Source organism: Alexandromys fortis, unplaced genomic scaffold (assembly GCF_014885135.2).
Source record: "Alexandromys fortis isolate MF-2015 unplaced genomic scaffold, M_Fortis_MF-2015_v1.1 scaffold_66, whole genome shotgun sequence".
Classification (NCBI taxonomy): domain Eukaryota; kingdom Metazoa; phylum Chordata; class Mammalia; order Rodentia; family Cricetidae; genus Alexandromys; species Alexandromys fortis.
This window is the reverse complement of record NW_026067950.1, coordinates 7,521,215-7,533,762: the sequence shown is the minus strand read 5'-3', so window position 1 is coordinate 7,533,762 and position 12,548 is coordinate 7,521,215. Positions and strand designations below refer to the sequence as shown.

Here is a 12,548-nt window from a genome sequence, read left to right as displayed (position 1 = left end):
CATTCCTTTCCATTGAATTCTACCAAATTTTTTATTTCTTTCTTGACCCAGTGGTAATTGAGTTGAGAGAGTTGTTTCCATGAGTTTGCAGGCTTTCTGTTGTTTCTTTTATTGTTGAAATCTTTCTTTAATAAATGGTGTTCTGATAAGATATTGGGAATTAGTTGAATTCTCTTGTATCTGTTGAGACTTGCTTTGTGGCCAAATATATGATCAATTTTGGAGAAGGTTCCTGCTGTAAAGAAAGTATATTATTTTGTGTTTGGGTAAAATGATTTGTAGATGTCTGTTAAGTCCATTTCAGTCATAACATCTCTTAGTTTCCTTATTTCTCTTTTCAGTTTCTGTCTGGAAGACCTGTCCATAGGTGAGAATAGAGTGTTGACGTCTCCCACTATTAATGTGTATGATTTGATGTATGATTTAAGTTTTGATAGTGTTCTTTTGACAAATGTGGGTACCCTTGTATTTGGGGCATAGATGTTCAGAATTGAGGCTTTATCAGAATGGATTTTTCCTTTGAATATGAAATGTCTTCCATCTTTTGTTTAATTTCAGTTTAAATTAAACCATCACTACACCAGCTTGATTTTTTTTTTTTTTTTTTGGTTTTTCGAGACAGGGTTTCTCTGTGGTTTTGGAGCCTGTCCTGGAACTAGCTCTTGTAGACCGGGCTGGTCTCGAACTCACAGAGATCCGCCTGCTTCTGCCTCCTGAGTGCTGGGATTAAAGGCTTGTGCTACCACCGCCCAGCACCAGCTTGATTCTTAGGTCCATTCTTCTGTCCAATCTTCTTACAACCCTTTTCTCTGACATAATTTCTGTCTTTGAAGTTGATCTGTGTTTCTTGTATGAAGCAGAAGGAAAGATCCTGTTTTCATACCCATTCTGTTAGCTTCTGTCTTTTTATTAGCAAAATGAGTCCATTGGTTTTAGTGGATATTAATGACCAGTGATTGTTAATTCCTGTTCTTTCTTCTATCGCTACTATTCTTAGGTTTAGTCTTTTCATGGTGTCTCAGATTTTTTGGATGTTTTGTTAGGAATTTTTTGGATTTAGCCTTTTCCTTGACCAATGAATCTATTTCCTCTATTGAATCTTTAACATATTTTCTATCCTTTGTATCCTGTTGGTGATGCTTGCATCTGTAGTTCCTGTTTGCCAACTCAGTTCATTTCCAGAATTCCCTTAGTTTGTTTTCTTTACTGCCTCTACGTCAATTCTCAAGTTTTGAACTTAAATATTAAAATATCTAAATTCATGGGTACACTCTCATTCAAACCACCAGAAAGTTTAGACATCTAGTTGGACCATGTAGTACAGGCCATTAACCTCAGCTCTTCAGAAGCAGAGGCAGACAGATTTCATTGACTTTGAGCTCAATCTGGTGAGTTCCAGGAGAGCCAGGGCTACACAGAAAGAGTCTTTGTCTACAAAACCAGCAGAGAGAAAGATACACAAAGACGCACAGACACGCATACACACAGAAAGAGAGAATTTTTGCTTCCCTCATGAAAATATAGATTCTCTGACAGAAGGTTTATTGCTGTATTCTCATCTCTTAGAATAATGTGAGTAATATGTGCTCAGTTTATTGATCAACATTGTGCTCTGTGCAGTTAAACAAGCACTAAAATCTTTATAATTGGCTTTCAGTCTTGAGGACTTGCTAAACCAATGTGTGCCTGGAACTGGAACTAAGAGATGCATGATGGAAGGAAGGAAGGAAGGAAGGAAGGAAGGAAGGAAGGAAGGAAGGAAGGAAGGAAGAACGAGGCTAGCGAAAAAAAACAGACAGGGAGGGAATGAGAGAAAAGCATTGGCTAACATTTAGTTTCCTGTTACAGAGTATCAGACGGTTTAGATAGGGCAAGTGGCCCCATGACTAAGTGCTCACATTACACTTGGGCTTTAAAGTACACATGTAGTAGGTTTTCACAAAACATTGGATTTTCGTGAAGCCCTTGTGTATGGGTACAGATTTCACTGTAGCAGACAAGCTGAATTTTCCTTTAGGATTCTTAAAGTCTATGATATTAAATAGACTCATATGCGAGTTTGATTAATGATGTCAATCAGGATTGAAATACAGAAGCGCCCTCTAGTGGTTTAATTTATACACTTGGGAAAAATACAGAGTGACATCCTACAAACAGGGATTACAGAGGGTGTTTGTTCCTCGTGCAGCTTTAACACCTGTGTTGCTGTTCTTCATGAAGTGGCTAACCGTGACAACCAGAATTCTCTTATGGATACAATATACTTAAGGACCAAAATTTGTGGGTTATCAATCATTTTTTACTCTCTACATAAATGTTTTACTGCACTGCTATAATTTCCCCAACTTTAAAGAGTATTGTTATGGATTTAATATTTAAGATTTTTCTGTACTGGACTTCTGTATTTATTTGCATGTTGAACATGTGAATACCATCTACATTATTTGCACAGCACTAATAGCTTAGTTTTAGAACAGGATTCTATAATCATTTAACTCTTTTTTATTCTTATTCACTTTTATTTAAAAATGCTTTTCATACAATATGCTTCTATCATATTCTTTTCCCTCTTTCAGCTCCTCCCAGAGTCTCCCCATTTCTCACCCACTCAACTTCATGTTCATTTCCCACACCTCTCTCTATAAAAAGGAAAACCAGCATTTTTTTATCTTTTGAGAATTCCATATATGAGTACTTTAGTTATCATGTCCTTCTACTCCTTCCAGTTATTTCTATGTTTTTCTCAATCCTCAAATTTGTGACTTCTTTCTTAGTTTATTCTTCTCATACTCCATCCCAAGAGCAGTTTCCCCTCCCTCTTCTCCCTGTTTCCCCTCTCCCCAACATGTCCTCTTCCCCAGATCCACCCCTGTTCCATTTCCCTTCAGAAAAAGGTAAGCCTTCCATGGATATCAACCAACATGCTTATCAAGTTGCAATAAGACTAGGCATATATCCCCTCATATTAGGTTGGACAAGACATCCCAATAGAAGAACAGGGTCCCAAATACATGCAAAAGCATCAAAGACATCCTCCTCACCCACGGTTAGAACTTCCACAAGAACACCAAACTTTACAACCATAACACATATGCAGAGGGCCTAGGTAAAACCCATGCAGGCTCCATATTTTTTTTTTTTTGTTCAGTTTCTGAACCCCTATGAGCCCTGCTTAGTTGATTGTGTAGACTGTGTTCTCCTGGTACATAGGAGCCCTCTGACTCCTATGTAATCATGCAATTCTTGTTTTTCTCTGGTATTGATAAAACTGTCACTCTTCTTCCCAGTCATGTTTCGGTGACAGAGAGGCATTTATTACAGTTTTTAACCTTTGTTCCTCTGATAGATTTTCTTTCAGAACTTTATATTCTCTGTATTTTGTAATTTCTATTTACTTTTGGTTTTAAATAGATGGGTATGTTTATCTTCCTTTAAGAAATCAAAACAAAACAAAAATTACCTTCTAACTCACTATTTAAAATTTGTTCTTAGTAATTTTCCTAAAAGTATACATTTAGATGAGAATTAATCAGTCTCTCCAAGAGGTATGATGTAGGATGTCCTTCTGTATATGTGTTGCTTTTATTGAATAATGAATTAAGCTGTTTTAATGTCTCAGCAGAGTAAAGACAGAAAAAAAAAAAGAAAGAAGATAGAGAGAGAGAGAGAGAGAGAGAGAGAGAGAGAGAGAGAGAGAGAGAGAGTAGGTGGAGTCAAGGAGACACCATGTAGCTGCCAAAGGAGAAGGACATGCTAGAAACTTATCAGTAGGACACAGTCTCATGGTTATAAACAGATTAATAGATATGGGTTAATTTAAGCTGTAAGAGATAGTTAATAAGAATCTTCAGCTATTGGCCAAACAGTGTTGTAATTAAAAAAGTTTCTGTGTGATTTTGAGGTCTGGGTGGCCGGGAAATAAAAGTGCAGTCTCCATTAAAAAACGACACCCAATGTGGGGCAACCACATCCACATAAATCCTGCGAGAGCTTGGGAAGGAATTCTAGACACAAAAGAAGAGAGTTAGAAATGGCTTTTTGGTAGTAGCATTTTCTTGGGTTGGCTCTGTTTGGTAGAGGCAAGCAGAGGCACCACTCCTTTAAGAGGTTTCCTGACTCAGCAATAGCAGTAAAATCTTCGAGGCTCCTTTAAGAGCCGGCTTCCTGATTTGTGCTGGAGCAGAGTACTTAAATGGGGGTCTATGAGCAGCATGTTCCAGATTACTTATTGGTGACAGAGATCCGCTGCATTCCTGGAGCTGGGGATGGCTCACAGAGGTGGTAGAGGTACCTCTGCCATATTGGACAGGGTGGAACAAGCCAGCAGGGCCATAGAGTTAGTTCTCGCCATACTGGCTTAGCATTAAAATGGCTTAATTTAAGATGTATGTTGTTTAATAAGAAGCCCGATTTAGTGGTCAAACAGTGTTGTAATTAATATGGTTTCTGTGTGTTTATTTGGTCTGGGTGGCCAGAAAATGACCAAGTGGTCACCTACTACAGAGGTACTTACACAAAACTAACCTTGCTTTGTCTTCTTTTTTTACCTGGCTGTTTACCATTTACCCTGGTTATCTCAAAAAAACTGCCCAGTTTTAGTGTCTCTTTTTTATAAAATTTACTTTCATTTTTTTTAAAAACAATCTTTTCTCATTTTACATATTTATCCCAGTTCCCATTCCCTCGCCTCCTCTTGCTCCCCACTTTCCCCCCACCCCACCTGCATCCATTCCTCAAAGAGAGTAAGGCTTCCCAAGGGGAGTAAACAAAGTCAGACCTATCACTTTAAGGCAGGGCCATTGCCCTCCACCCTAATTTTAGGCTGAGCAAGGTATCTCTCCAGAAAGAATGGGCTCCAAAAACCCAGTTCAAGCACTATGGATAAATTCTGGTCCCACTGCTAGTGGCCCCAAAGACTGCTCAACTATCACAACTGTCACCCACATTCAGAGGGCCTAGTTTGGTCCTATGCAGGTACTCCCACTGACAGTCTGGAGTCAGTGATTCCCATTAGCTCAGGTCAGCTGTTTCTGTGGGTTTCCCCAATATGGCGGAACCCCTTTGCTTCTTTTATTTCTCTTCCCTATCTTTGACTGGTGTCTGGAGGGTTGGCCTAGTGCTTAGCTGCGGATCTCTGTATTTGCTTCCATCAGCTGCTGGATGAAGGTTTTATGACGATAGGACACACAGGTATAGCCAAATCCTATTGTTTGTAACTGTAGTTAACCATACTGTCTTTCTTCATGGGCCCTGGCTGAGCCTTTTGTGTTAGGATTCCAGTCATGGTGGTCTCCTCATAGGTAATGAGTCTGACAAATATTTCTACAAAGAGGCTGTAAGATGTTCATGTGTTTACTCATTAGCCATTAGCACATCACTGGAATCTGAAGAAAGAAATGTAAGGATAATGAAACCGATATTTGGCCACTGCATCTGCCACCTTATTCACGAGATCTGGTCCAACTGATTTTGGGTTTAAGAAAGAAGATAAGATAATGGATTTTTCTCTCTGTTGGCATAAGAAAATAAACTCAGTGAGTTTGAGGCCAGCCTGGTGTACAAGAGCTAGTTCCAGTACAGCTAGGGCTGTTACATAGAGAAGCACTGTCTTGAAAGACAAACAAAACCCACAAACGAACACATAAATAAATAAACTCACAGTTTTTGTTAAAGCTGAAAAAAAATCACACTTCAATCTCCTCCCAGAAGTCTAGAAGAAGCTTTCCACACAATGGGACACAGTGGGACACAGTACATGATTAAACATAATATACTGTTTTTTTTTTTTTTTTGAAACAGGGTTTTTCTGTGTAAGAGTATTAGTTGTCCTGGAACTAGTTCTTGTTGATCAGGCTGGCCTTGAACTCACAGAGATCCATGTGATTCTGCCTCCCCCACCCCAGTGCTGGGATTAAAGGTGTATGCTCCTACTGCTTAGTTTCATATTTTATTATATGAATAGTATAGTCATTTCTCATGTAATATCTCTCAAGTTAAAACAACAACACTCAATATTAGTGATATGAACTGTGTTCCTTTGACTAATCTCTTAGGATGAATTACTTAACAACCATACACAGAACATAAAATTTTTAATTTCAAATTCTTAAAAAAGTTGCTGTTCAAGTTGTGCTATCCCCCTTCCCCCTGCATATGTATCTTTGGCTTGTATGCATGTTTGTATGTGTTGATGCTTATGTGCGCAGGTGCACATACATGTATATATGCCTGATGTTGATGCTGAAAATGTTCCCTAATAGCTATTCATCTTACTAATTAAATCGGGTTCTCCTAGTTGGGCTCACAGCTTGCTTGGCTCCTCTGCTTTCAGAATCAGCAGAATTACAGGTCAACTCCACGAAGCTGACATTTATGTAGATTCTTGGGATCAAGATTCTGGTCCCCATGCTCGTGTGGCGAGCACTTTAACCACTGAACTATCTTCCAAATCCTTGATTTGTACTACTAATAAAATTCCTCAAACTACCATTGCTAGAAAAGCCAGGACCCCATTAATAGGAGTGGAATAAAAACAAAGTTGTTCTTTGCAGACATCTTAAGAATATTGGTAGAAATCTTTGGTTTGAAGACTTGAAAAATAGTGAGTGCACAGACAGATGAAGATGTTAGCTCATGATTTTATGCTTTGTGTGCGGTTACACAGTTATATTAAGACTGGGAAAGTTAGCTGAGTTACAAGAAGTCATTGAAGCAAATGCTTGATGGGAGTGGGAGAAGTGATATGACTTAGGAGTGAGTAAGAGTCATTTCAAGGTGAGATGGGAACTTGAAAATCAGTGGGAAGCCAGACATGGAACTTAAAGCAGGAGTTGATAAGCATTACAGAAGAAAACAATTTTTTTCAAGACACTTCAGACTGATTACAGGGGAGAATAGTAGAGACCAGGGAGGAAGAAAAGGAGGAAATTGCAGTATAAATCAAAGATGAAAAATTGTCAACAGAAGTGTGAGGTTTTTTTCCAATAGGAAGAAGGTATAAGTATTGAAATGTACCACCCAAATTGGCTCACCTCAGGGGAGGGAAGGTGGCAGCCTAATGTCCTGCCAGCAAATTGTTTTCTGCTCCTTTTCAATAAAATGTGGAATAGAACTCTCTGACAGAAAGTCAAGAAACACAGGGTCTTTGAAATTCACCTGCTGTTACTGGCATCTTCTGTGTCTACTTGTGTCTTTGGATGTAACTGAAGCTATTCTTTAAGTTTTTGGCTAATGCATTTTCTTTCGTAGTTGAACATAATGAAAATAAACATCATGGAAGGCTGATATTTTTCAACTCCCCATATTCCTCCCTAGAAAACAGTTCAGTAGAAGATACGGCCTTGATTCTAACATGGGAGGGAGAGAGTAAGATAATATTTTTCCCCAATTAGAAGTTCAAAGTAGTTTGTGCCCCCTCTCAAATTTGTAAAAGAGAAAACTGAGATTCATAAAAACTTTCATGCTTCAGTTTGCCTTAAGTCCCTTTGATCCGTCACAGTGGACCATGATTTTGAAACTATCCCATAATACTTCCAGACATACCCACCACCAACTCCTATCATCTGCCCCTGGTTCTTGTTTCTAGTGATTGCTGACAATAAAGATTCTCCTCTTTATCTTAACACCTAGCTAATACATTTACACTCTACTATCACTTTTTAAGCCTCACGATTAAAATTCCTTTTGAACATCTTCACACCTTGATCTTACTTTTCACTTAAAATAGTACTGTCCTTGGTAATTGATTTTGCCTTTACCCGAAATCTATAAACACTGTCATTGCTTAATTTCAGAATTGAAATTTCTTTCCTTGGGATACTAACAGTTTTTAATTACGTATCCACATTTAGTAGACATTCCTTTCTCTAGAGAAATATGCAATGCTGTCCTGTGCATGTGTACAATTCCAACTATTCCAATTTTCTAATAAACACACATTCTTAGCCTTAAAAACCTCCCCCAAGGCCTGTTTTCAGCCCGTCTTTCCGATCTAATTTCCCTTTTCTGTTTCCCATGCAAACACTTTTTTTTTCCTAGGGAAAACAAAACTGAGCCCTAATAGCTTCCTCTCCTAGCATTTGTGTTTCTCATTCTTTGTTCTGAGATGATTACCAAATCAGCTTCTAAGGTTATCTGTTTCTGCTACTGTAACCTTCATTTTCTGATGCCCGCTCCTGACGCTGGGTCCCAGTGATCCTCCACAGGCCTGCTCTCCCCTCGCTCCACATCCTGGCCATTACCTCCTTGTAATAATGTGGAAGTATCAATTTCCTGCTTGACAATTTTTCCTACAATATGTCTACCTTGATATTAAAGTCGCATGCCATTTTTGCCTCTTGCTATTGCATTCATTATATAAAATGTGCACTACAAGTTGCTGTATCCTCTCGTTAATTTAGACTTTTCCGAAACATTTTTATTTGCTTTTTCCATCTTTCTAACTTCCAGTTCATCCTTTGATGTGCTGTTCAGATGTAACTTCCTGTAGCATTTCCTCAAGCACCCTAAATACAACTTAACCACCCATTTTCTGTGCAATTGTGCCAGAAAAAAAAAAGAAAAAGAAAAACATTAACTGGCTTTAATGCTGTCCTGCAGCTGCTTCTGTTGTGAAAATCTCAATGAATGCTTATACCTATGAATTTAATTCAACCATGTGCATATATGTATTTTGAGTTAGCATAATGGTATTTAATAAGTGCTTATTTATAAATTGACTACATAGAAACATATCTCAATATATCCCGACCTCACACATGACAATTTGGTACCTTTTCTGGGGTAACACCATCTTTCTCACTTACCATCTTTTTCCAAACACAGAGGATCCTAAAACACACCGAGAAGACACCATCATCACTCTACCTACTTCTTTGTTTGTTGTTTAAGTGAACACAATTTGCCTTTGGATGATTTAGAAGATCTCATTCTCTTCCAAATTGTAAGCTCAGCTAGGGTAAAAGTCATTCTTCTTTTATCTTCTAACATTTATCACAGGAGCTTTACAAATGTTAGAAGTAAAATAAATATGGATTCGAGGAAATGTCTGCGCAATTATTTTATATATCCCAATATGGAAAAATCAAAGAAACTGAGAATTTTATGAGATCTTTGCATTAATCTGGCATTTTTCACCTGATGTATTAGATGATCAGGTTCAAAGAGGTTCTGTGGTATTTTTAAGGTCTCAGAAATAAGAAGAAAAATTAGACAAATTAAAGTCTGATTTTGGCACAGTGTTTTTGGGGTTTCTTTCAGACATGTTTATTGTTCAACTATATATTCTTAGTTTTTTGGTAGAGAGTAGATGTTGGTTCAGTTTTCCAATGATAATGACACAAACTATGTAAATTACCATTGCTAGACGAGAACTGAAAAAGCAATCCCTGAGTACAGTTTCTCTGTGAAGCCTTGGCTGTCCAAGAACTCACTCTATAGACCAGGCTGGCCTCAGAAATCTGACCGTTTCTGCTTCCTGAGTGCTGGAATTAAAGATGTATACCATCATCACCTGGCTAAAATCAATTTTTTTTTCACTTTTTGAAGACTAAAACATCCTTACATCAGTGTAAGATAATTTAGGGGAATTACAAATGAGAGTGTATATTATACACTATTATAAGCACTCATTGAGGAATTACAAAATAAAATTGTATTTTAAACAATATTATTTGTAATCATTTTCAGTAACATTTCATAGCTCAGGCCTACCATCCAGCTACTTGGGAGGTTAAGCTAGGAGGATAGCAAGTTCAAGGGCAGTCTGGGACACTTGGAACCTTGCCTCAAAATAAAAAGTACAGCCGGGCTGGGAATACAACCTCAAAATAGAGTGCTTGCCTAGCTTGTGTGAGGCCATAGCTTCCTTCTATAAATTTCATCGAAACAAGGAAGTCATTGTCCTTTCTCAAAAGATGCCTCTACCCTTAGTAAAACTGAGTAAAAACTGACTGCATATTCAGCAAAAAGTACATCTTCTTATACAAATGTAAAGCATGACATATATCTATTTTGAGTAAGCAGTCCTGTTCATATAAGAAATACAGTTTTTACTTTAATTCTTGGTTTCTGTATAGGTTTTCTAGCCTGTATCAATGAGCATGGGACCAGTTTATCATTATTCCTACTACATTCAGATGTGTTGATTCCCATTGTTAAATACCCACAGGCGTTATAGGAATTGAAAATTAAAGAGTACAAGGTTGAACACGACATTATTTCATGGCCTGTGGGAGATTCCATTCTCAGAAAAGCTGGAGCAGGTTTGTAACTGCTTTCTGATGTTTTTTCTTTGAAAGGTGACTAAGATTTGTGGCAATCCAGTGAGGATAGCGACACAGAGCCCCCGCTGTACTTCTGATCCAAGCAAAGAGAAGCATGGAGTGAGGATCTCTACAAGGAATGGTGAGGAGACGCTTGCCAACAGAAGAAAGTAAGACATTTGTTTTACAACCAGAAAGAGAAAGTAAGCCATTGATTCTTAGGAGATAGAATGTGTTTGTTAAATAGATTCAAATGTAGTATGGAAGAAAAAATTTAAATGCCATTTCCCTGTATTTAAAATGTAGTTGAAGGGGAGGGGAGAAGCAGGGAGGGAAGCAGAGAAAAATGTAGAGCTCAATAAAAATCAATAAAATAAATAAATAAAATGTAGTGCCTAATGTTCTGGACAGAGAGTTCAGTGTTAAACTCTTGCTCTTGCAAAGGACCTGAGTTTGGTTCCTAGCACCCACACAAGCTCATCTCAACCACCTGTAGCTACAATTTGAGAGCCTCTGAACGTCCTCCTGGACTCTGGGGGTGCCCATACACACATGGTACACATATAGACAGACACATATACATAATGCCATAAAATTCAGTGGCTCAACCTTTCCCATTAATTTGGAAGATGGGTTTAGCTTGTGAGAATAATAATTTTTTATGGTTGCCATTATTCTTGATTTCATTAGGGCAATTACTATATTCTAATAATTGTAATCCAATAATAATTAGAATTATTCTTTAATGTTTTATGGAAGTCCTAGGAATATGTGAGCATAGGGTATTTAAACTAAGGACCACATACTTACTTTTAACTGATTTGAATTAACTGTATTTCTTCATATAGCTAATGGTGATTGTCAGTCTAGGACAAGGCTGTCACTACATGTGGTTTATATTTCTGGATATTTAGCATTCTTTAAATAGAGTAAAACAAACAAAACAAACAAACAAACGAAAAACTACCCCTACATTTTTACCTGCAATGGTAAGAAAATACCCACTTGTTTATATCAAGTGGTAAGCATTTAGCATTTCACTGTGCCTGTCACTATTTTACTGGGTAAATAAACTCTCTGGTGTCCCTTTGCTTGATAATGGGTGTCTGACATGAAAAACTATTCAAACTAGAAGAAAACATTTTAATATTTAGTAAGTGTGTACCTTCTGGAAAACAGTGGCATCTTTGTCATTGCCTTCTAAATTGAATCTAAATTCAGATCTTTATGTATATATTAGTTTAAATAGTTATTTCTAATATCTTTTAGGTAATCTATAGTAAAATGCTTTATGAAGCTTTCTCAATATAAAATCATCCAGTTTCTTTTTCCTTATTTATTTACTCATTTACTTGGATTTACTTATTCTTCTCTCATATATTATATCCTGAACAGTAATTTTTTCCTCCCTCCACTCCTCCCAGTCCCTCACCTCACCTCACCTCTCCTCGCCTCCCAGACTGCAGATCCATTTTTCCATTTCCTTACAAGAAAAAAAAAAGAAAAAGAAAAGTAAAAGCAAGCCTCCCAGGGATATCAACTAAACATAGCATAACAAGTTACAATAAGACTAGAAGACTAGGTACAAACCCTCATAGCAAGGCTGAGCAAGGCAGCCCAGTAGGAGAAAAAGGGTCCCAAAATCAGGTAAAAGAGTCAGTCACCACTCCCTCTTCAAGTTCCACTGTTAGGAGTCCCACAATAACACTGAGCTACACAACCATATTATATATGTGGAGTACCTAGTGCTGACTCATGCAGGATCCCCCATTGTTGATTTAGTCTCCATGAGTCCCTATGAACCCTGCTTAGCTGATTTAGTGGGTTGTGTTCTTCTTTACCCTCTGACTCCTGCAATCTTCACAGTCCCTCTTCTGTGGTGGTTCCCTTGGCTTCACCTATTGCTTGGCTATGGATCTCTACATCTGTTCCTGTCCTTTGCTGGATTATGCCTCTATGATGACAACTGTGATTTGGGATTCCCCTCTTTATGCTGTGTATATCACTAGTTAATAAAATAACTGCTTTGGGCCTATAGCAGAGCTATAGGGGAACAGAGCTAGGTGGGTAAAAACTAAACAGAATGCTGGGAGAAAGGAGGCAAAGTGAGAGAGAAGCCATGTAGCCTGCCAGAGACAGACACTGGGAACTTTACCCAGTAAGCCACAGCTATGTGATGATACACAGATTAATGAAGATGGACTAAATTAATATGTAAGAGTTAGCCAATAAGAAGCTAGAGCTAATGGTCCACACAGTGATTTAATTAATGCAGTATCTGCGTGG

The 12,548-nt window shown here is 37.9% G+C and overlaps 1 protein-coding gene across 1 annotated transcript in view; it reads left to right on the top strand.

Annotated features, from left to right (window-relative positions):
- Positions 1–12,548, top strand: part of Gpc5 (glypican 5) — a 518,959-nt gene that overhangs the window by 213,124 nt on the left and 293,287 nt on the right. Inside the window, exon 4 of the mRNA XM_050150430.1 lies at positions 10,299–10,432. Coding sequence (XP_050006387.1) covers positions 10,299–10,432 — 134 coding nt within the window. The remainder of the gene's footprint in view (positions 1–10,298; positions 10,433–12,548) is intronic.